Source organism: Euprymna scolopes, chromosome 2 (genome assembly GCF_053919585.1).
Source record: "Euprymna scolopes isolate OS-2025 chromosome 2, ASM5391958v1, whole genome shotgun sequence".
NCBI lineage: Eukaryota > Metazoa > Mollusca > Cephalopoda > Sepiida > Sepiolidae > Euprymna > Euprymna scolopes.
Genome location: NC_136483.1, coordinates 77826339 through 77849150, shown reverse-complemented (window position 1 = coordinate 77849150; position 22812 = coordinate 77826339). Strand labels below are relative to the sequence as shown.

General features: G+C 33.9%; 2 protein-coding genes across 2 annotated transcripts in view; one reads left to right on the top strand and one right to left on the bottom strand.

Moving 5' to 3' along the window:
• LOC145292744 (protein disulfide-isomerase TMX3-like) overlaps positions 1 to 22812 on the top strand; it is a 252942-nt gene that overhangs the window by 120010 nt on the left and 110120 nt on the right. The gene's annotated exons all lie outside the window — the stretch shown is intronic.
• LOC145292749 (techylectin-5A-like) overlaps positions 1922 to 22812 on the bottom strand; it is a 66281-nt gene continuing 45390 nt past the window's right edge. Inside the window, exon 2 of the mRNA XM_080138787.1 lies at positions 1922 to 3252. Coding sequence (XP_079994913.1) covers positions 2606 to 3252 — 647 coding nt within the window. The 3' untranslated portion in view covers positions 1922 to 2605. The remainder of the gene's footprint in view (positions 3253 to 22812) is intronic.

The following is a 22812-nucleotide window of genomic DNA, read 5'->3' as shown; positions in this document are numbered from 1 at the left end:
TTCACCCATATTTAAATAATTATTTATGTATGTTGATATTTCATAATTTCTTAAACTTGAACCAATTATGATGTTTATTCTAGTGTCAAGATGATTAATCAGAATTAGAAATCGCAAAAATCAGAACTTTTTGAGGTATCGAAAATGGAAAAATTTGTATCTACTTTGCAATACCAAAAACTATTTTGTTTTTATTTGTAATTTAATTTTCCAAAGCTCGTATTAATGATGAAATGATAAATGCTTATAGATTTTAGACTATCAGAAAAATTAAAATTTGTAGATCACTTTTACAAAGATATTTTATGTTTGTGAAAATATATGCACAAATTACATGAATTTTTACAGTAATCTTTCTCACTTATCTCAACAAATAACTTTATATTTAGAAATTTAGAAATAAATTGGAACTGATAATTTTATTAGAATCAGGAATTTAGAAGAAAATCAATAATCGTATCTGAATCGAGAAAAATATTAGAAACGTCCCATCACTAGTTTATTCATCATCATTGGTTTAACGTCTGTTTTACAAGCTGACATGTGTTAGATGGCAATTATTCTGACAGATTTACATCTAAATTGAGTTTCTTGAACACAACATAGGTCAGTGCTTTCTCTCAAGAAACTCCACAATATCACCAAACTTTCCATGCAAGTTTCCAGTATTAAAATTGCATAGTCTGAAGTTTGACCAATTTTTTGTAGAAATCATTTCCTTAGCCAAGGCAAAATTTTTATGAATAAAAAAAAAAAAATGTAACGATTTCTAAAAAATATTCAGATCATGTTCCACATGATTACTTATGCTGCATGCATGAACCTTCTTGAAACTGAAAAAAAAAAGTGTTAAAATCATGTTCTTCATTTGATTCAAGTATGTAAGAAATGGATTTCATCTGTCAGAAATATGATAACCATCTGATCATCCTGGTTGGATGACGGTTGTGTAATCCCTAACCACTCTCCTCCTGAGTCAGCATTGTTTGATTCCAGTGGCAAGGAGAAATACAAGATAACTGGAAACAATACTATAAGCAAAGAGCACATATAGCAGCTGGTATTCCCAAATGGTCCTCCATTTTAGAACCGACCAGACCCAACAATGCGTAACTTCGGTAAACTAATGGGAGCTGTTGTATAAACATGATTATGCCATATATATATATATATATAAGAAATATCAACCTATGCAAAACAAATCAAAAGACGATCATATTTAATCATGGGAAAACCATCACTGTAAATAAACAATATACTTTGCATTATCATCTTCCAACTGTTTTTTAAAGATGGGATCGCTCAATTACCAAAGTTGCAATACAAAATATATACATTAAATTTCATCTGATGTTGCTTTGTCAAACATGAAACTCTAAGATATAATTTCTAGGCTTTCGAGTTAATATTAAAGTGTAATATTTGTTCTATGCAAAGATGGTACAATAATATTGTGAGGTCTACGTAGCACTGGATGTTCATAAAATGGAAATATCACCAACACTACAAATGGTTTTGCAGATAGACCTCCATAGCCAAATATTCTGACACTGCATTAACCAGAGTAAGTATGTTTCAGTTTGAACAAAGGCTGTACAATAGTGTGTCTATGTTTGCACCAGACGTCCATAGAATGGAAGTATGTCGCAAACTCCTACCAAGATTTTGAAGATAGACCGTTATAACCAGATATATTTTTAAACTACATTAACCAGAGTACTTAGATAGGCATGTTTCACTTTGAACAAAGATGGTACAATAATATTGTAGGGTCTTCGTTCGTGCTGGACGTCCATAGAATGTAAATATCTTTAAACATGGCAGCAATATATAAGAGATGAAGATGACAACTGTGGAATTTTCAATGGTACCACTAGTAATTATAAATATCAACATTGATGAGGACAATAGTCCAAAGAGATTGTAAATAATGAAGAATGTCTGATTTTTTTTTTCTTCATTTGTATGTTAAATTCATAATCAGAAGTATCCAATAGTTTGCCCGATTAATGATAATAAAGAAAAAAGTGGGAGACATTTTAGAATTGTAAGGCTGTTATTAAAGAACCAAAATTTGGTTTTAAACTCGTAGACCAGTTGTGGTCTTTCTTGGCTGAACTATGATTCATAAAATTTTTTGCATGTGACATGGCTATATGAAACTAATTTGACCTGTATTGACGTCAAAACAAGTTTGTCATATTTATTTTTATTCTCATTTAAAAAAAAAAAAATTATTAAAGCGTTTGCATAAAGTTTAATCTAGAATTTGAAATTAAATGGCTGCGTAATTTAATTTTGAGAAAATACTTTTAGCCAATATTTTGACGATTCTGCAGTTTCCAGCTCTTTTTGCGTTAGAGCAGAAGAAAAATATTTAAAAGAAAAACAAAAAAGGCATTAATTTTCCATTTTTGTTATTGTTTTTCTTTAAAAAATAAATAAAATTCTTAGCTTCCTTAGTTAAGGCGAGGGTGGTATAGGAAAGTTGGAGCGTCTCTGAGAAAATAATCGTCGTTATTGTTGTTGTTGTTGATTTTTATTTAGTTTTCTTTTTATCTGCACTCATATTTCTTGAACATTTCAAGACTTTCTGCATCGAATTCTATGTTGTTACTATTTTCTTCACAATAGGACGTATTTTCATTTCTGTCCTTCTCAATTGTTCATGTTTCCATTCATTCCACGAGATTCCTCGGTAACTGACGTTCGATTTATTATAGTAGGGTCCGTTTAAAATGGTAAACCAACAGTTTGTGAACCACCATCCCGCCTCCCATTCTTTTGCACAATGATATTGACTCCATTTATCATTGTCATTGTCTGGAGTACTAAACATGAGTCCATTGTGTTTACCAAAGCTGTCCTTTGCACTTCCTTTATAGTCTCCAATATGAAGCTTGTAGTTGTCTCTCTCACCCTCTATTTTGAAATTCTGGTAGATGGCATAAACACGGTTACCTTCAAAGTCCCACAGGTCGATACGCAGTTCATAGTGACCCTGATTTGTCAACAGGAAGATATTGTCATTTCCGAGCCAAAATTCTCGGATTACATCACCGAATCCATCTTTATAAGTTTTCCAATTCTGGTTGAAGGCTAGACTGCCATCAAAACGTCTTTGTATCATGAGCCATCCTTTTGGGGGTGTGTCCATGTCGCACCACACGGGAATCGGGCATGACGAATATGTTGGTTTCACATAGTAGACACTGCTATCTATATGCCCTTGATTGTAAACATCGGCACAATCTGAAAGAGAGAGGGGGGAAAATGTGTCAGTTTATTTGTAAAGCAAAACATTTTATTAAAAACTTGAAAAATTAATTTAATATTTATTATAAATCATGTATTATTTTTAATGCTTACATAATAATACATATAGACAATGGGATATTTGTTGGAACAGATAAGAGAATGAGAAGAGACTGACAGGATAGGGAGAAGAGGCATGAAATACAATGGATGTTTGTCGGAAGGAGCATATGAAATAGAACCGTGATAGTAGACAATATTAATTAGATTGCCTTGTACCATCTTAGCACATATTTCATTTAGTGGTTAGTGTTATTTTGGCCATCGTAAATAACTGATTTAACAAAAAATTTCATCTGTAGGGACAATTCTCTTTAATTCTGTAAGACCATGAAGGTTATTGGGGGCAGGAACTAGAACTAGCAATAATTTAAGATTTCATGGATGGATTACAAGAATAGCTGGTTTTGACAACATTCATATTGAATATTCTATGGGGCTTATATCGAGACCGTCTTAATAACGAAGGCCACGCTTATATTGGGGTGGGAAGTGTTTATCTATCGGTTCTAAGAATTTATCTACATTGGTTTCACTCTTTTGCATAATCTTTAATGAAAATGATAGGTAAACCATATATAGCAAATATTTTAGCACAGATGGTAGAGAATTCTACACCAGTGATCATCATAGTGACTAACGTTCAGGTTTCAAATCTCAGGATTGATACACTTGCTATGTTTAGTCACAATGATGAGTTATAAAATAATTGTCTGTAGATTATTATATTTTATGCTAGCCGTCCCTACCTAGTATTGTCGCTGAGTGTTTTTACTTCAATTTTATTTTTAAATTACGTCATTGTGTGTGTGTTTTTTAATCAAAATAATATTATTTTAAGATCTATTGGACATACTTTTTTTTTGTACTGCTTAATATTGTAATTCAAAATGTTATGTTGACGCATGAAGTTGTCTGATCATTTTCTAAATATAAAAATTAATATCATTGACCCCATTCCTCTCACCAAAGTTAATCTGTGTTGTATTTACAATTGATAACACAGACGTCACTCTTAAAGTTTGCTTCATAAATAATAATGAAAGAAAATTGATTAAATATGTTTTAATTTAAAAAAACAACTTTTATGCTTTTTTTTTGATGAGGGGGATAAATGATAGTGGGGGTGATATTCAACATAACTGAATGGAATATAATCGCAAATATATATATATATATATATATATATATATATATATATATATATATATATAAAAATAATGGCTAAAAACAATATTGTTTGTAACCCAACCTATATTTAGGATAGAACTTTCAACCTCCAGTTTATCAGACCAGCTCTCTAACAACTGAGCTATGATGTAAGCAGAAAAACCTAATTAGGAAAAAAAAAAAAAAAAAAAAAAAATATAAGTGATATATAGCGAAATTACTATATTTGACTATGTCAGTATGCATACATAGCTATAACATAGGCATTGTGTTTTTTTTTGGGGGGGGGTTGTTACTCTATCAAGTAATGTAATGTATAATTAAAAAGCAAACATAAGGATGTGGTTCTGTATAATGATTTGTGAAATAGTTTAATATGTTTTATTATATACCCTTATCAATTAATTAAAGGGTTCTGTTCCAAATTCTGTTTGACAGAAAGATTCTTGAGTTTAACAAGATACATCTGAAGAAGGTCGGAGGTTGCATAGACTGAAATATTATAAAAATAACACTTAAGATGAGAAAAGTAGTCTGAATAATCCAAATAATATAAATTATCAATCCTAATCTCAAAAATTCAGAAAGCTTTATATAAAGTATAGTTAAAATTGAATAAAAGTTTTAAACGGTATGTTAAGGGTATTTTTTTTTCTTTACTATCGTAGTTTACTTCCCTCAGAAAAAAAAAAAAATACTGAGATTCTACATTTTGGGTCGATTACATGTAGGAAGTAGATGCTCATGTTAAATTTATAGAGAAAAGTGATCACCCATTAAAAAATCTAAAGTACTTAATCTAAAAAAAAAAAAAAAAATTCATTTTTGCAGATATTTTTTCAAGCTGTTTACATGTAATCGCTCCTAAATAATAGAATCTGATTTGTTTTTGAGATCGTACCTTTTTAAGTCATGAATAGAAAATCAGGATTTACTTTTATGATAAGAATATACCAGGAAATCAATGTTGTTTATTCTTACCACGTTGATTTATTTTGCACTAAGTAAAATAAAATGTCAAATGTGTAATTTCCAGTTAACTAATTATATTGTTTTATTGAAAACGCTGACTGCTGTGTATTTATTTTTTTTAATACTGTCATCATCCGAATCTATCGATGTTGACACAAAAATCTCACCTTATGTAAAATGTTACTTTTGAGCAAGTTAATATTAATAATACTTTGGGCAATATGATGATGATGATGATTTTTTATCATCTAAAAATGAAATGTTATAATCAAAAGGTATGAAGATGTCGAAAGACACGAACACACAAACAGCAGCTTACGACATCAAACATAATGAAAAAAAAAAAAAAAACAAGAAACAAAAATCAGATTTGTTTGAATATTGTAAACTGAAGCTGACGAAGTTTGGAAAGGCACTGTTTTTCGGTGAATGCAGGTTGCGCTATTTTCGGTTGAATTTGATTCTATTGTCTTAAAATAATTTTTTTTAATTTACCAAATGTTTTGCTTCAAACAGAATTTTTGAAAGTTAATTTAATGAAAGAGAAAATCGGATTTTCTTTAAATATTGTAAATTGAAATTGATCAGGTGATCTTTGTGAATGAAAAGAACACACTATTTTCTCTTAAAAAAAGATTGTTCTAGCTGGAGATATGCAGACATTTGCCATCTATTTCATACATTCCAACTGAAAAATCTTTTTAAGATTCCAACCATCCCTTTAAGTGAAATTGTATCTCTCTTGCACTTTGTTCACCAGCTATATTTACCAGGTAATCTTTGAAATTCTTTTTCATGAGTCTGGTTGCTCTTATAATTACTGGAATGGTGGTGATCTTCCTAAGGTTCCTGTTTCTTTTCATATCGTATATTAAACCTTGGTATTTCATTATCCTTTTCATTTCAGCTCTGTTTAATCCAGGACCATTAGGGACACTAACTTCTAAGGTTGCTTCTTTTTTCTTCTTGTCCCATATCACTGTCGGGTTTAATAGCTCCGTTTCTTGGTACATAGCTGTAGGAATTGCAGTCATAGTGGATGGTGTATGACTTACTTCCAACTGTTATTTTTAGTATATGTTTCCAGGAATTGCTGCTACATTCGATATTCAGCTTTTTACAGATGGTCCAGTGGAGATATTTTTTTCTAGTGTATGTAGGAAATAATGTCTTATGAAATCATGTACCCAGTGTATAAGGGTAAAATAGGAGAATTTTGCAGATAGGGAGTGAAAACTGTTACTTTGCTATAAATTTTACTAAAACGAATTTAAATAGCAAGCAGAATAAAATATAAAAAAATGAATCTCGAAAGTAATTTTTTTTTTTTTCTTTTATAACAACATGAGCTAATATGTGCTTTATCTGACTAATAAAACAGATTTTATGACTAACTTTTGTTAATAAAGTTGTGGAGCACCATTTTTTTTTTTTATGTTAGTTTCTTCTCAAAAGTTTATTTTTTATTCCAGAAGCCACAAAATTTATGACCTCAGAAATATTTAGTTCATAGAGAATGTGAAGGTTCATCATTTAACAAAAATAAATAGGCTACGAGGGAGGAGACAAGCACTTGTTAACATTCCTCTTATGTTCCCTTATAAAGAACTAAGAACAAGGAGTACTCGTTTATTAGTTGTTTCTATGATTTGGTAATAGAAAGATGCAGGATTTTGAGGAATTTTGTCAATGGTTATGGAATTGTTTTCTTTCTCCGCTGCATTCTTTCTGGAATAAAAACGTGCTTGCAACAAACCACATATTTTGTTGATATATTCAGAAACATAAATGCATGAAACAATGCCATTGTTGGAAAATGTTTCTAAATCTTTGATTTTCTTTGAACTTTCGTGCCACATTCGACTGCTACCAGTGGTTTAAGTAAATGATTGCGAAAATGCAAAATGGGAGAAGAGGTAGTATTGATGAGGTGGGAAAGGAATTTGGGAAGGCAAGCAAACGTTAATATCTTTCGATAGTTTGCAGGTGTTTTTAATTATTTTTTTATTTTTTGCTGACAAAGAAATTGTGAATGAAGGAAAGTGGTTAAAAAGGTGGTTGGAAGAAGCTGAGAAAAAAAAAAGGATATCGAAGAGGGGGGGGGGGAGATGGAGAATGGAAGGAAAAGCATGGAAAAAAAATCAGCTACCAAAGAAAATAGGAACCGAAGCCAGCGATAAAAATAAAGATAACAAAGAAGAGAATTTAGGTAAGTAGTTGTTTGGATGGATGGATGGAGGTGAGGATGAGAGAAAGGTCAGTCACTTACATGAAGTCAAATTTATGATCAGAGAAGAATGTCTGCAAACAGCACTTTTTTGAGGTGGGGGGATAGGAGGGTAGCTGTGAAAATTGTCTAGACGTGTGTGTGTGTGAATATACAGACAGATGGTTTGTATTTAGGCATCCTCTCTACACATACACATTCACTCACGCTCTTATGTAATTGCACAGTTTGTTTTTATAAAAACCTCACACTTTTACGCATGCGTAACATTTTATACCAACACAAGATTCAGAGCAATGAAATGAAATTATGAAGTCCTTTTTAGTAGACTCTCTTAATTAACCTAAAAGAAATTGTTTGTAAAATAATATTTTTATCAGGAAAGAGAAAAAAATATCTGAATAAAAATATATTCTATGTTTAAAAACAAAAACAAAGCTAAAAATATCATCAGCTTAACTTTAGTCTTACATGCTGGCATCTTTTGAATGGCTTGAAAAAAATTGACTTCCAAACTAGCCTATTTCTGGCTAGGCCCATTTTTATCCCATGTTCTCTCAAGTCCATTTTTATTACTTTCTCCTATGTTTTTTTTCTTTTCTTTTCCCTGTGAACTGACCCTGCTACCTTAATTGTTTTGTATTTCTCATCCAGTCTATTGACATAGTTATACCATTGTTTTTTAAGATCGGATTTTTTTGATTTTCAAAAATGAATTGCTGAGATTTTATTTCGCTTGATTGGTGTAACGTAAAATATTCCCCCGTAAAAATTTGTCTTTTTTATTTATAAGAGAGAAAGACTTTTTAAGATCGGATTTTTTCAATTTTCGATACTTATCGGATGAATTTTTGGACAAAACATATCCAAAAATACTACTAGACATATAAATTACCTTTGTGTGAAATTTGCAAAAGATAGGCTCAATCATTTCGAAACTATGTGGAGGAACTCGCACACACACATAAAGTGACTTATATATGACTGAAACTAGTAACATCATGTCTGTCACAGACAAGGTGCAGAGAAGGAAAGGTGGCCAATCAAATTGCACCTTATCAAGAACTTTCAAATAGGACAGGTTCACCTACCTAAATATGACAATACTTCATACATGGTTTAGATAGAGAATAGCCTCCGGTGTGGGAAAGTGTTTAAAATTATATAGAGGACTGATTTTATAAGAAGCGGAAAGAGCAATGGATCTAATACATGAACTCTAAGATAGATGTTTGGGAAAATACTATTCGGGGGGGGGGGGAAGTGTGACCTTTCCTAAATCTTCGCAGTTATGGGTTAAATAGCGCTACTAACTTTGTTCTACTGACATATACTTGAAGAGGGATGGGGTGTACTAAGTAGAGTGATGCACCATGGAACTATTTTTGGCATCTCTCTGTCTCAGAAGCCAATGTTAATGTAGACATTGGTTACCTCCCTTGCTTCAGTTACATGGTTACCTCCCTTGCTTGTGGTGATATAAATAGGAGTCGGCCATCTTGGTTTAGTCAGTTCGTTCGTACAGTTTAGACAGACTACAAGTGTCTCAACAAATGGTAGCAGAGATATCCCTCTGTGTGCGACAAAACGAAAAAAAAAAAAAAAAAAATTTTTTTTTTTTGTACAGCTTGTCTGTAGCACTAGACAGATCGGATATCGGATATGGCAACTTCGAACAAACAACCTCCATTGTTGGAGGGGGAGGATGTTTACGAGAACTGGAAACAAGACGTTGAAATGTGGTCGTTGTTCACGGATCTTTCTGAGGAAAAAAAAGGGCCAGCAGTGTTTTTGACGCTACCACCGAATATTAGAGAATGTGTCCGTGAATTGCCAACAAGTGACATCGGCGGACGAGATGGCTTGAAGATCTTAATAAAGAAACTGGATGACATATATTTAAAGGATGAACACACGCGCGCTTACATGACTTTTAAGGAATTTTACACTTATAAAAGATCGTCAGGTACCAGTATAAATGACTTTCTTGTTCGTTATGAGTTTTTGTACCAAAGATTAAAAAAATTCTACATTACTCTGCCGGAAGGAGTGCAAGCTTTTCTTGTTTTGAACGCGGTTAACATATCGGAAGAGAACGAAAAATTAGCGCGGACAACGTGTTCTGTTTTGACGTATCAAAACATGAAGGAATCGATAAAGAAAGTATTTGGTGACATTTATCGTGATGAAAATGTACCGGCAGTGAAATCAGAGCCCGAAATCGTCAACTATAATTATTCTAAACCGGGTAACAACAAAAGGCGTTTTCGTCGAGGACAATTTAATCCATGTGACCGAAGTGGAAACGTGTTGTTGTGTTACAAATGTCAGTCTCCGAACCATCTAATTAGAGAGTGTCCTAGAAATACGCCCAGGTTTACGGAAGCGACAGAACAAATACACATTACGTTGTTCATTCAAGAAAATATTTATTTGAACAGTACAAATGAAAAGATCTCAAATCTTGTAAAGGAAACATTTGGAATGGCAGTCTTGGATTCTGCTTGTACTCGCACACTGGCTGGCGAAGTGTGGCTTGATGTTTATTTAGATACTTTAAATGAAAGTGACCTGCAACTAGTGAAGTATACGAACTCAGACCGGAGTTTTTGTTTTGGTGATGGAGTGGCTGTCACAGCAATTAAAGTTGCTAAATTTCCGGTTACACTCGGAGGTATAAGAGTTTATATCGAAGCAGATATTGTGAAAAACGACTTGCCTCTTCTATTAAGTCACAAATCAATGAAGACAGCAGGAATAGTGCTAGATTTCCGGAAAGATATGTGCTGGATTTTTGATAAATGTATTGAACTAAAGACCACAACTTCAGGGCACTATTGTCTCCCCTTAACAAATAAGTTGTTGGATCATAGTGGTACTAAGAACATTGTATTACATGTTCAGAATTTTGGTCAGTGTTCTTTCACAGAAAAAAAAAAAAAAGCAGAAAAACTTCATCGACAGTTTGCTCATGCCTCGAAGGAAAAACTTGTTTCCTTGGTTAAAAAAAGTGGCAAATTCAATGACAAGGAATTTATAAAGGCGATTGAGGAGGTTTGCGAAAACTGTCAAATTTGCCTTAGATTTAAAAAAGCTCCACTGCGACCGGTTGTGGGATTGCCTCTTGGCAATAGATTTAATCACACAGTTTGCATGGATTTGAAAGAGTTCATCCACAATGAGGTGTGGATACTACATCTCATTGATGCCGCTACCAGGTATTCAGCGGCAACATTGATCAAAACAAAGAAGAAGGAGGAGATCATCAAAAACATCTTTATGATGTGGATTACCTATTTCGGATCTCCTGTTCGTTTTCTGAGTGATAATGGGGGTGAATTCAACAACGAACACTATAGACAGATGAATGAAAAACTCAACATAGAGACCTGTACTACTGCCGCAGAAAGTCCATTCAGCAACGGTACTGTAGAACGTCATAATTTGATAGTTGCTGAGGCAATGAAAAAAACAATTGACGATGAGAAGTGTGAACCTGAAATTGCCTTGGCATGGGCTATTTGTGCAAAAAATGCCCTCCTCAATTACTCTGGACACAGTCCAAATGAACTTGTATTCGGTTTCAATGTAAATACACCCTCAATTCTGACAGACCAGTTACCTGCTATGGAGTCCTCTACTACAAGTGACATGGTGAGAAAAAATTTAAATGCTCTCCATAGTGCAAGGAGAAACTTTTTGGAAGCTGAGTCCAGTGAGAGAATTAGGAGAGCTCTCAGGTCTAATGTCAGAACTTATGCTGATGAAGATTATGCTACCGGAGACCAAATCTATTATCGGAGGCAGGGTTTTAAAGGATGGCGTGGTCCAGCAAAAGTGTTAGGCAGAGAAGGCCAGTTTGTCTTAATCAGACATGGCGGAGCATTTTATAGGATGCATCCGTGCCAATTGATGAAAGTGAATAAAAACAACGAAAAAAGAACAAAAAAAGCTGAAATGCTGGGAAACACTACAGAAGGGAAGAATGAATACCTTTCAGTTGAGGAGGAGGAGTTGCAGAATCAAGTGGTAGAAAGTGAAGATATAGACAGAGAAGAAGTTGTTGATAGTTCTACCAGTTTAAGAGATAAGACTGAAAAACCTGGCCGAAATAAGACCATAACTTATAAAATAAATGGAAGTGGGGAGTGGAAGAAAGGAAAGGTTATGTCAGTACAGCCTAAATCAACTGGCAAATATAGTCATTGGATCAATATAGAACCTGAGGATGAAAACGAGGATCAAGTTTGTATCAACTGGAATCATATTGATCATTGGAGAGAAGTGCCCCAATATACTGAACAGGAAAATGTAGTCCTGCTCACCGATGAACAAGAGCAGTCGAAAGCTGTAATGGATGCCAAGCATAAAGAAATAAAAAACATGAACACCTATGAAGTATTTGAATGTGTGCCATACACAGGTCAAAAAACAATATCCACAAGATGGGTGATTACTGAAAAATTCAAGGATAATCAGAAAACAATGAAAGCTCGCCTTGTAGCACGAGGCTATGAAGAAAATAGTAATCTGAAAACGGACTCCCCAACATGTAGCCGTGAAGCTATGCGAATGGTCATGCTAACCGCATCAATAAAGAATTGGACCATAGATTTTACCTCAGCCTTTTTGCAAGGTGGTATTTTAGAGAGAGATGTGTACCTGAGGCCACCATCTGATGTTTGTCCTAAATCTCAAGTGTGGAAATTAAAAAGATGCATCTATGGATTGAATGATGCTCCACGGGCATGGTACAAGAGAGTTACTCAGGCTTTGATTGAATTAAAAGGAGTAGCAAGTGCTTATGATAATGCATTGTTTTTGTGGCATGATATTAAAGGAAATTTGACTGGAATTCTTGCTATGCACGTGGATGATTTTGTTTTCTGTGGAAACACAGAGTTTGAAAGGGATGTGATTGCAACATTGAAAGAAAAATTTAAGGTGGGATCTCATGAAAGTGGAACATTCAAATATGTTGGACTGAATGTTAATCAACAGGAAAATGGGATCACTGTAGAACAAGATCTATATGTATCTTCCATATCTCCAATAGAAATAAGCAAAGGGAGGATACTGAGGAAAAATGATGAACTGAATGAAGAAGAAAAGCATGAGTTGAAGAGACTTGCAGGTCAGATGATGTGGGTTTCAACTCAAACACGCCCTGATATAGCTTTTGATGTGTGTAAAATGAGCAACACTGGAAAGCATCCCAAAGTAAAAGCCTTATTTGAGGCGAATAAAGCCTTATCAAAATTGAAATCCAAGAAGGGTTCGATAACATTTCCAAAATTGGGAAAGCCCTCAGATTTACACATTTTGTGTTATATTGATGCCTCTTATGCCAGTCTGGAAGATGGATCTTCACAGGGTGGTTTTGTTGTCTTTATTGGAGGAAGTACTGACAAAATGGCCCCCATGTGTTGGGCGTCAAAGAAATTGGAGAGAGTGACAAAAAGCCCATTGGCCTCAGAGACTCTTGCTCTGAATGAGGGAGCTGATGCTGGTGTTTTGACTGCGGTTATGATACAAGAGGTATTTCAGTTATCTAAATTGCCAGACGTTCTTTGCAAGACAGATAATGCATCACTTGTGGAGACATTGAATTCCAACAATCTGGTAAGCGATCGACGATTGAGAATAGATGTAGCAAGGCTGAAGGAAATGAAGAGTAGAGGAGAGATACAGATAGAATGGATCAGGGGTTGTGATCAGGTCTCTGATTGTTTGACCAAGGCAGGAGCTTCGTCTGAGCTTCTAAGGGACTTGTTAAATCAGAAATAAATTATTCACTTGAGGACAGCAGCAATGTTAATGTAGACATTGGTTACCTCCCTTGCTTCAGTTACATGGTTACCTCCCTTGCTTGTGGTGATATAAATAGGAGTCGGCCATCTTGGTTTAGTCAGTTCGTTCGTACAGTTTAGACAGACTACAAGTGTCTCAACAGCCAATAGAGTTCTCTTCTCACTCTTCTTGAAAGATGCCTTTATAGCTTTTCTCAAGCAACTGCAGTTTTCAGCTATGGACGCCTGTAGTTTTATGGAAATAATAAATGAACTTTTTTATTTGCTCATTTCTCTAATTATTTGGAAGACTAAACGTAAACTTACAAAAATAACAAAAACAAAACAAACAAAACACAAAAATGAGCAACTTATTAAGGGTTTGAAGAGAAATTTTTTGTAGGAGAGGGGAACAAGGATTATAAATAAAAGAATAGTTTTGATATACAAACTCTGCAAATCTTTGAACTCATGTTGGGCCCTGACATCCACAGCTATTGTAATATTTAGATTATTCGGACTACTGTTCTCACTTTGAGTATTATTCTCTTCTTACAACATTTGTACCAGTGTAACTTCTATGCTTCTTCAGGTGTAGTTTGTCGAACTGAACCCGGAAATCATTTTTCAGATGAAACCCTTTATTTAATCCATGGGGAGTAGCATACTCTTTCCGTCAGCCATGACTGTGTAAGGTCTTAAGTAATTTGTAATTGTATTCTTAATATCACCTGCACTGAGGATTGAACATTCAACTTCCAGAAGAGTGTTATGTCACTTAAAACTGAATTTTGCTGAGTACTTTATCTGTTATGCCAATAGTCTTTGCAGACAATTATAGTATGAGTTTTGGGAACCTTAAATCTATTCTTGTTACTAAATGTACAATCTTGTTATTTATCACTATGGATCAATAAAGGGTTTTGTGTAGATTCTTGAGTTCAACATTCGCCAAGATACACCTGAAGAAGATGGAAGATTACATAGGCTGAAAAGTTGTGAAAATAATACTGGAGATGAGAACAGTAATCTAAATAATCCAAATATAAATTATGAATCCTCATTTTCAAAAATTCGGAAATATCTAAGATCTATACTTTTTTGGTGATAGAATTGTAGTTGAAGTTTTAAAACTGTCAAACCTGGTCTTCACCAATACAAAGCATTTCTTGTCAAATTCATGTGAGTCATCTGAGTAATAACCATGACAAGGATGTTTTAAATTTTTTTTTTTTTTTTTTACTGGAAGGGTTACTATGTATTAAGGCCAAAAGCCACTTGAGGATAAAGGTTCATAGAATAGGATGATTTACATTTGAAAGATGAAATGGACCAAGTTTGAATTCTTGTGGGGACGATACATGATGGAAATCTGTTGACATCGGATTTAAAGACCCTACCAATGAGCCCAGCCCAAAACACCATATTACCCATTTTTATTCTGATGTTTCATATTTTAGTTATTTATTATTATTTTTTTTAAAACTCTTTTTCACCCCAAACAAGGAATATTGCCGCTTGGAACATAAGGAGCTACTATTTACGATTGTGTCTAATAGAGGACTGTGGGGAATTGAGCAGTGAGATGTCTGTTCACATTACATTTAAACTTCTGTGGGTTAGTACAGTCAGGGAAACGGGAAGGGAATTCTAAAATCTAGCAGCCTGAGGGAAGAAACTATTAGAGTAGGTTTTCCGGCATCTAAGGACCTAACAGTGTAGGGGTAGGACTTTGCTACTTGTCAGGAGTATGTATGTCAAGGGGGCACAAGTGCTAAGAGTTCATCAGAGCACATTCCATCAAAGTACTTGTAAAACAGGTACAAGAATAAATTGAATTTTTTTTTTTTGGGGGGGATAATGTACATGACATTGACTGTGAGGGGGGTATAACTACAATATTTTAACCCCTTCAAATGCACATAGAATTTCCAAGGAATGAATGAAGACTCCTGTGGCCTTCTTCTCCAAATCCTGAACATCATATGATTATTTCTATTATTTTTTAATTCATATAATTTTCAAATATTCTATAGATATTCTTCTATGTAAGACTCAATGTCTGTGTGATATTCATGTGTTCTCTATAGAAAGAAAGGTTAGTAACTTTACATAAAATTTTAAAGTGTATTCTTTATGTAACATTTTCCAGAGAAAATAGTGGAAGTGTTTCTGAATCTCTAAACGCACATCTAAGAGATCTATGAAGGCATAGCCCCCTTGAAAGTCAAATATATAACATTTTTACTTATTTATTTTATGGAAATCGCTCCAAACAAAACATGAAGCGGCTTAATGCAAAGAGCTTAAAAACGAAAAATTCTACTTCATTGTGAAAAACTAGCCATAATGATAAATGTTATATGGATGAATTCCAATTCAGAAAACAGCAATTCATCTCCGTTTGTTAGAAATAACTCTGATATAATTTTAGGACTAAAGGACAAAATAAGGGAAGCAAGAGTTACAAGGCTGAAAAAAGTAAACGTAAGGTCTATTTTCTAATCTATTTTAATGAAATTTATATCATATGTATAAAATTCACCAGGGAAGACAATGTAAGTGGTGCCAAATATCTATGTTCCTTCATCTCTAAGTGACACATTGGTACAGAACTCCCTTAAAACTTTAAATCTGAAATTTAAACGATATGTATAAGACCATAATTCAGTTTTCCATCTTTTCAGCTTCTTTCAACTATACTAGGAGTCAAAGTGAGAGATAAGGTGAAAAACAAAGAAAGTAATCTTTGATATAAATGTCACCTGTCTGTTTAAATGTATGTATGTTTGTATGTCTGCCTAAAACTTCCGGTAGAGGCGACCGATTTTCATGAGATCGGTATCATTATGAAGCTCGACCCTTTGGAAAACAAATATCGAAAAATTGCCTAAAAACATTAATTCCTTCAACTGGGTACTTTTCTACAAGGAAGGGTAACTTTTTTCGATGCTATTTTCAAAAGTTATCCCCTCTTTTCGATTGACTAGCCTTAATTTAAACCTTTGCCACTTCTGGTTTGGCGATGGATGCAACGGCGAAGACGTCACATGTTTTTTTTTTTTTTTTTTTTTCCACATTTTTTTTCCTCATTCGCAGTATGGGTTGGAGCCTGCCTGCCTACTACCACATTTTTTTTTCTTTTGCTCAACACCTACCTCAAAACACCCAGGCAACGCCGGGCACCCAGGCTAGTATGTTATAAGAGTGATGAAAACCTATATAATAGTGATTCTCATTCAATCTTGAGCAATTCTGCTAGTTATAAATAAAATAAATTTGTTTCTTGTAAACACAGGGCCGATAATATTATTGTACTTCCTTTAATCAAAATGGCATACACACATTGAACTGTCCTAATAGTAGTGGTCTTGGATATGACCTTAAACTATATCCGATGGTGAGGCCTCAGCTTGCGGGCTTTCGGGAGTGTGGAGCCACCCTTTAATTGCCATTGCTCTCAGATCCACTCTGACCCGGGCTGGTAGTACCTGTTAGGGTCCCAATTATGGGTTAAATAGAAACCGACTTAAAAAAAACAAATATATTCTATTGAAAAATCTTTCTTCAAAGTCACTGGATTCGGCATTAAATAACCTGAAAAGGGTTAATATGCCGTAAAACAAAAACAACCAACCTAATATTAGTTTCAGAAATAACATGGTTATGTCTATATTTATTTTATGTCTGTTCCAAATTTCATGGATGATCAGTGAAATAGTTTTTCTTTCTATGGTTGTACAGACATACATAGTGATATTTATTTTTATTCTTGCTCTCTCATCTATATAAATAAAACAGATGTATGTATGTGTGTTTGTCTGTGCATAAATATTTAACTAATAAACTTTTAAACTAATTGTCACATAACACTGAAATTAACAGGAAATAGTAATCATACACCAAGGATGGGTTATAACGAGTAAAATCTTTGTTTGGATGGATGAATAATACGTACAGATATACATCGGCAAGTTGAAATGCAAACTGTTCATTTCAACTTGCTGACATATTTTTACTTTTTTATGCATATGCCCAAATTCAATTAATTTCTTCAAGTCGTTTAATATTAAACCTTTCTTACATATTTCTCAATATTTACATCGGTAGGAGATGCGGCTGGAGTGCTAAATGTTTTGGTTTTGATTCTAGCAGATGGCACCAAAGAATTTTTTTTTTTTTAACTTTTGAAATCACTATTGTATATTAGGTACAATATAATATTCAACAGAGAATTGGCTCTGTAATAATAAATACAATATGTGCATGAATTGAAATATATTTAACCATATTTTATAAGCCGGCAAGGCCAGGCACCTCCTGCTAGTTATATATACATAGATACATACATACATAATAATTTTACCCATTTGGGAGTTCCGGTATGTGAAACATATATAAACATGTGTAAAATTATAAAAATGATACCATCAAAAATAGAAGTCTATTTTTAAATGATTATAAATATATTGGTTTTTCTTTTAGAATTACTAATTATTTTTTTTTTACTTTCAAATTGTTTCCGGTAGAATGAAAAGAAGCTTCGTTTTGATTAAGAAAAAGAAAAAAAAAAGTTCTATTTTTATTATTCATTTTTTGAGGAGGGAACAAGATGTTCATGATAAGCCAATGCGGAAATGGCTGTTTGGATGTGTTTACAAAATCTGTCATTTGCAATGGCTAAATTTAGAGATCGGTTTCACTTGGCCATTTTATAAAGGCATGTGAAAACAAGTAAAGCATGAGTTATCTACTCCTGTGATCACTCCAACTTGAGTAAAGTAAACAAGCATTAATCACAACTTTGGTTGGTGTGGGTGGGGGACTAATGAGTGTACTTTTAAACTTCCTTTGCTTTAAGTTTTCATGAGATTATAAATACATTTTTTTAATGTAAATAACCATTAATCCTAACTTTTGGTGGATTGTCAATACATTTTTTAATGTAAATAACCATTAATCCTAACTTTTGGTGGATTGTCAATACATTTTTTAATGTAAATAACCATTAATCCTAACTTTTGGTGGATTGTCAATACATTTTTTAATGTAAATAACCATTAATCCTAACTTTTGGTGGATTGTCAATACATTTTTTAATGTAAATAACCATTAATCCTAACTTTTGATAAATTTAAAACAAAAACTCAAAAATTTTACACAATTTTCAAAAATAATGATTTTTGTAGGATTTTAGATCATTGGGATATATGGCAAAGTTTTGCTAAAAAATTTGACTTTCATTCTTTGTCATATAGTTTAAAGCAAAATTTTGTGAGAGCTAATGAACCAAATCAGGAAGTCAGAAGATAAATGGGATAATGAAAAAAAAAAAAAAAATGACTAAAGATGCACTCTTTCTGATTAACTCTAAGGTCCAAAAAACAAAAAACAAAAAAAACAAAAAAAAAACACACTCCTATAAAAATGACTTACAAAAGTCCCTTGTCTAACTTTAGTTCAGCAAATTTATAAAAATAAATTAGGTTAGTAAAATACTAAATTGTTGATCTATCATGGGTACGAGGGGCATGCAATAAGTAATGCCTCTGACCCACTTCCAGTTGTCTGATCTAGCTGAAATTTTGCATGTGCAATGATTTATATATCTACGGGTTATGTGGCAAATGACAGCTCTGAACTAATTGTGGTTTCTGTTTTACAGGCGTTTGAACTGAGTCAGGTGTGAAATGGAGCCTGTTGAATGTCGAGCAGTGATCTGGTTTTTGTATTTGAAAAGACACACCACAGGAGACTTTTGATGAAATGAAAGAAGCTTATGGTGATAACGCCCCATCATATGACCTTGTAAAATGCTGGCATCATGAATTCAAACATGGTCAGAAGTCTGTGGAAACAGCTCCCAGACCTGGTCCCCCCCCCTTCTGCCATTGATGAGGCATCTGTCCGTCAAGTTGAGGCAGCCATTTTGGAAGATCGGTGCATTACTATTCGCCAAATAGCTCAAGATGTCAAGATTAGTACAGGGTCTGTGGAAACTATCATTCATGACCATATGCATAAGGTGTCTGCCAGATGGATTCCCAGGTTGCTCACACCATTCCAGAAGCGAGAACGCATTGAGTGCTTGAGGATGAATTTGGAGATGTGCCAAGAAGATGAGTCAAAGTTTTTCAAAAGACTGATTACACAGGATGAAACCTGGGTCCATCACTATGATCCAGAGACCAAAGCCCTGTCAATGCAGTGGAAGCACTTGGACTCCCCACCTCCAAAGAAGGCAAGAGTGCAGCCCTCTGCTGGCAAGGTCATGCTCACAGTCTTCTGGGATCAAGACGGAGTAGTGATGACAGATTTCCTGGCAAAGGATACCACAATTACAGGAACCTATTATGCTTCACTTTTGAGGAGATTAAGGGAAGCTATCAAAATCAAGAGGCGGGGCAAGATCAGCAAAGGTACCCTTCTCCTGCAGGACAACGCTCCGGTCCACAACTCACATGTTGCTAGATCAGAAGCACGGGCGTGTGGTTATGAAATCCTCCCTATTCTCCTGACCTTGCACTCTCTGACTTTCACCTCTTCCCAGCCATGAAGTTGTTTTTGAAAGGAAAGCGTTTCCCAGATGATGTAGCCTTGATTTCTGGAGTCACGTCGTGGTTGGAGGACCAACCTGGGGTGTTCTACAAAAACGGTCTGCAGAACTGCATCAAACGATGGGAGAAATGCATAACTCTGGGTGGTTCCTATGTAGAGAAAGACTAATAACTGTGCCAAGTTTCGTTGCTCTACTACTATGGGAAGTAGGTCAGGGGCATTACTTATTTCATGCCCCTAATATATCTTTTTCCCTTTTTGTTCTTCCCACACTTTTTGCCTCCCACTTCTCTTTGCCATTCCCCCTACTCCCTGTCTTTCCCTTTGCTTTTTTCCATCTTTATCAATTCTCCTTTTTATCCACTCCTTTATGGTTCTCTTATTTGTCCCAATCTATGCACTGAATTGTGCTTTACAGTGTTTTGCAATAAAAAGCACAGATAGACAGAGAATAAATTGTGTGTGTACAGTAATGAAGAGAATTTAACATTGATTTTACTATGGTGAACTAAATTATCGTTCTCACATAACACACACAATATATACTGTCTATTGTTCGTTTTGGTTTTGATTCATTATTGTCATGAGGGGTGTTATCATTCTGCAGCATCTCCCTCTTTTGAAATTTTACTTTTTCCAGAAATTATACTTAGAGAAAACTTTGGCACTTGTACAGTTTATCAAGACATTAAAAAAATGAAAATATCAAAAAAAAAAAAAAAAAAAATTTGTACATATCCGTTTTGGACTGAAGATATCTGAAAAAAATTTCAGTTAATTTGATCAAGTATTTTTTTACTTATTTTTGTTTTTTTACAGCGGAAAAACACGTTTTTATGACAGCATGTTGAAGGTAGACATCTTGGAATATTTTTAACATGCCACAGGGAGATAACTCAATTTAAAGCACCAACACTCCCTCCCCATCTTAATACTAGCTTTTCTTCCTAAAAATCGAACCTTTTGCTTGGTATCATAACAAATTGTTTTTTTTTTGCTGTCCCAAAAAAAAAACTACTTCTTGAAATTAAGTTAATTTTTTTTTTCGGAGAACTTCATTCTATAAAGGATACATACAATTTAAACTTTTTTTTCAATATTTTTAAATGTCTTGATTAAACTGTACAAATACCAAAATTTTTACTAAAGCATTTCTGTTCTAGAGATACTTGAGGTTTCAGTACATCAAATAAATCATAAATTACCTTCATAGACTCAATGATGATTGAATCCAACTGCATACCTCATTTTAAGCTAGTTACGATCTCGTTTAATTAACCATTTTGGATATTTAATGATATACACTAGTCTTCTTTACCAGACTAAAATTAGTCATGTAAATGATGTGTTTGGCCCAGGAACCACTACTAAACGCACAGCACAATGGTGGTTTAAGAAATTTTGTGGTGGCAACGAGAGTCTTGAAAATGATGAGTGTAGTGGTCTGCCATTGGATGTTGACAATGATCACTTAAGAGCTTTAATCGAAGCCAATCCATGCACAACTGTTCAAGAACTTGCTTCTGAATTAAACGTCATGTATACAACGATTTCAAACCATGTTAAGAGGTTGGAAAGACAAAAAAAAAATTGGTAAATAGGTGCCTCATGAATTGAACAACAACCAAAAGAAACGCAGTTATGAAGTGTCATATTCCCTTTTACGCAACAAGTTGTGACTTGTGATGAAAAGTGAATTCTTTACGAAAATCGGCGACGCTCAGCTTAGTGTTTAGATGCTGACGAAGCTCCATGACACTTCTTGAAGCAAAAGTTACACCAAAAGAAGGTCATGCTGACTGTTTTGTGGTCTGTGACTGGTTTCATCCATTAGATTTTTTGAATGCAGATGATACCATTATGGTGGAAGAGTACTGTCAACAAATGGATGAAATGCATCAGAAGCTTTGATAACAGTCAATAGAAAAGGCTTCTCTTCCACAATAATGCCCGACCACATGTTGCTAAACTGACCCTGCAGAAGTTGACCGAATTGGACTACGAAACACTGCCTCATCCAGACTTCTCACCTACTGACTACCATTTTTTCAACTTTCTGCGTGAGAAATGCTTCAAAAACCTAAGTGATATCATTGCCACTAAAAATGCAAAATTTTTATGTTACTGGCAATAAATACACTTGTTTTGCATTGATAAAAGTGTGTTGATTCTGATGGTGCTTATTTCGCTCAAAAAATGTTTGAGCCGAGATATGTTCATCTGAATTTAGCAGTTAAAACTGCAAGAACTTTCTTGTCAATATTATATATATATATATATATATATATATATATATATACCTAACTCTATATAAACAGAAAAAAATAATCTGCATGATCCTAACCTGTTGGTATGTTGACGTGTTTACTGACCCAAGTAAACATTTTATTCACTCAAGATGTTTCATTTTATTTAATCTTCGCCTCCATTTCTTATCAGTTTTTTAGTCCAAACTTTGCAAAATTTCTCAAAGAGAAACATATGCTTAAAAAAAAAAACAGCTGAAGGCCTCCAAGTGGCCGTCATTTTTTTTTCTTTTTTTTAAGCCCATAATTAAAACCATGTGTCTTTATCATTTCTTATTTAATGTGTGTCATCAAAATTTTTATTTTGTTGTCCTGTACACCTCCTCCATTTCATATTCATATGGAAGAATAAAATGTGTGAAAGGCAATCATTGATTTTTTTTTTTTTTTTTTTTTTTAAACCATAACAAGAAATTCTGTCATATTTTCTCTTGATCTTCATTTGTCAGTGTAATAAATACAACCATGTTGCTAA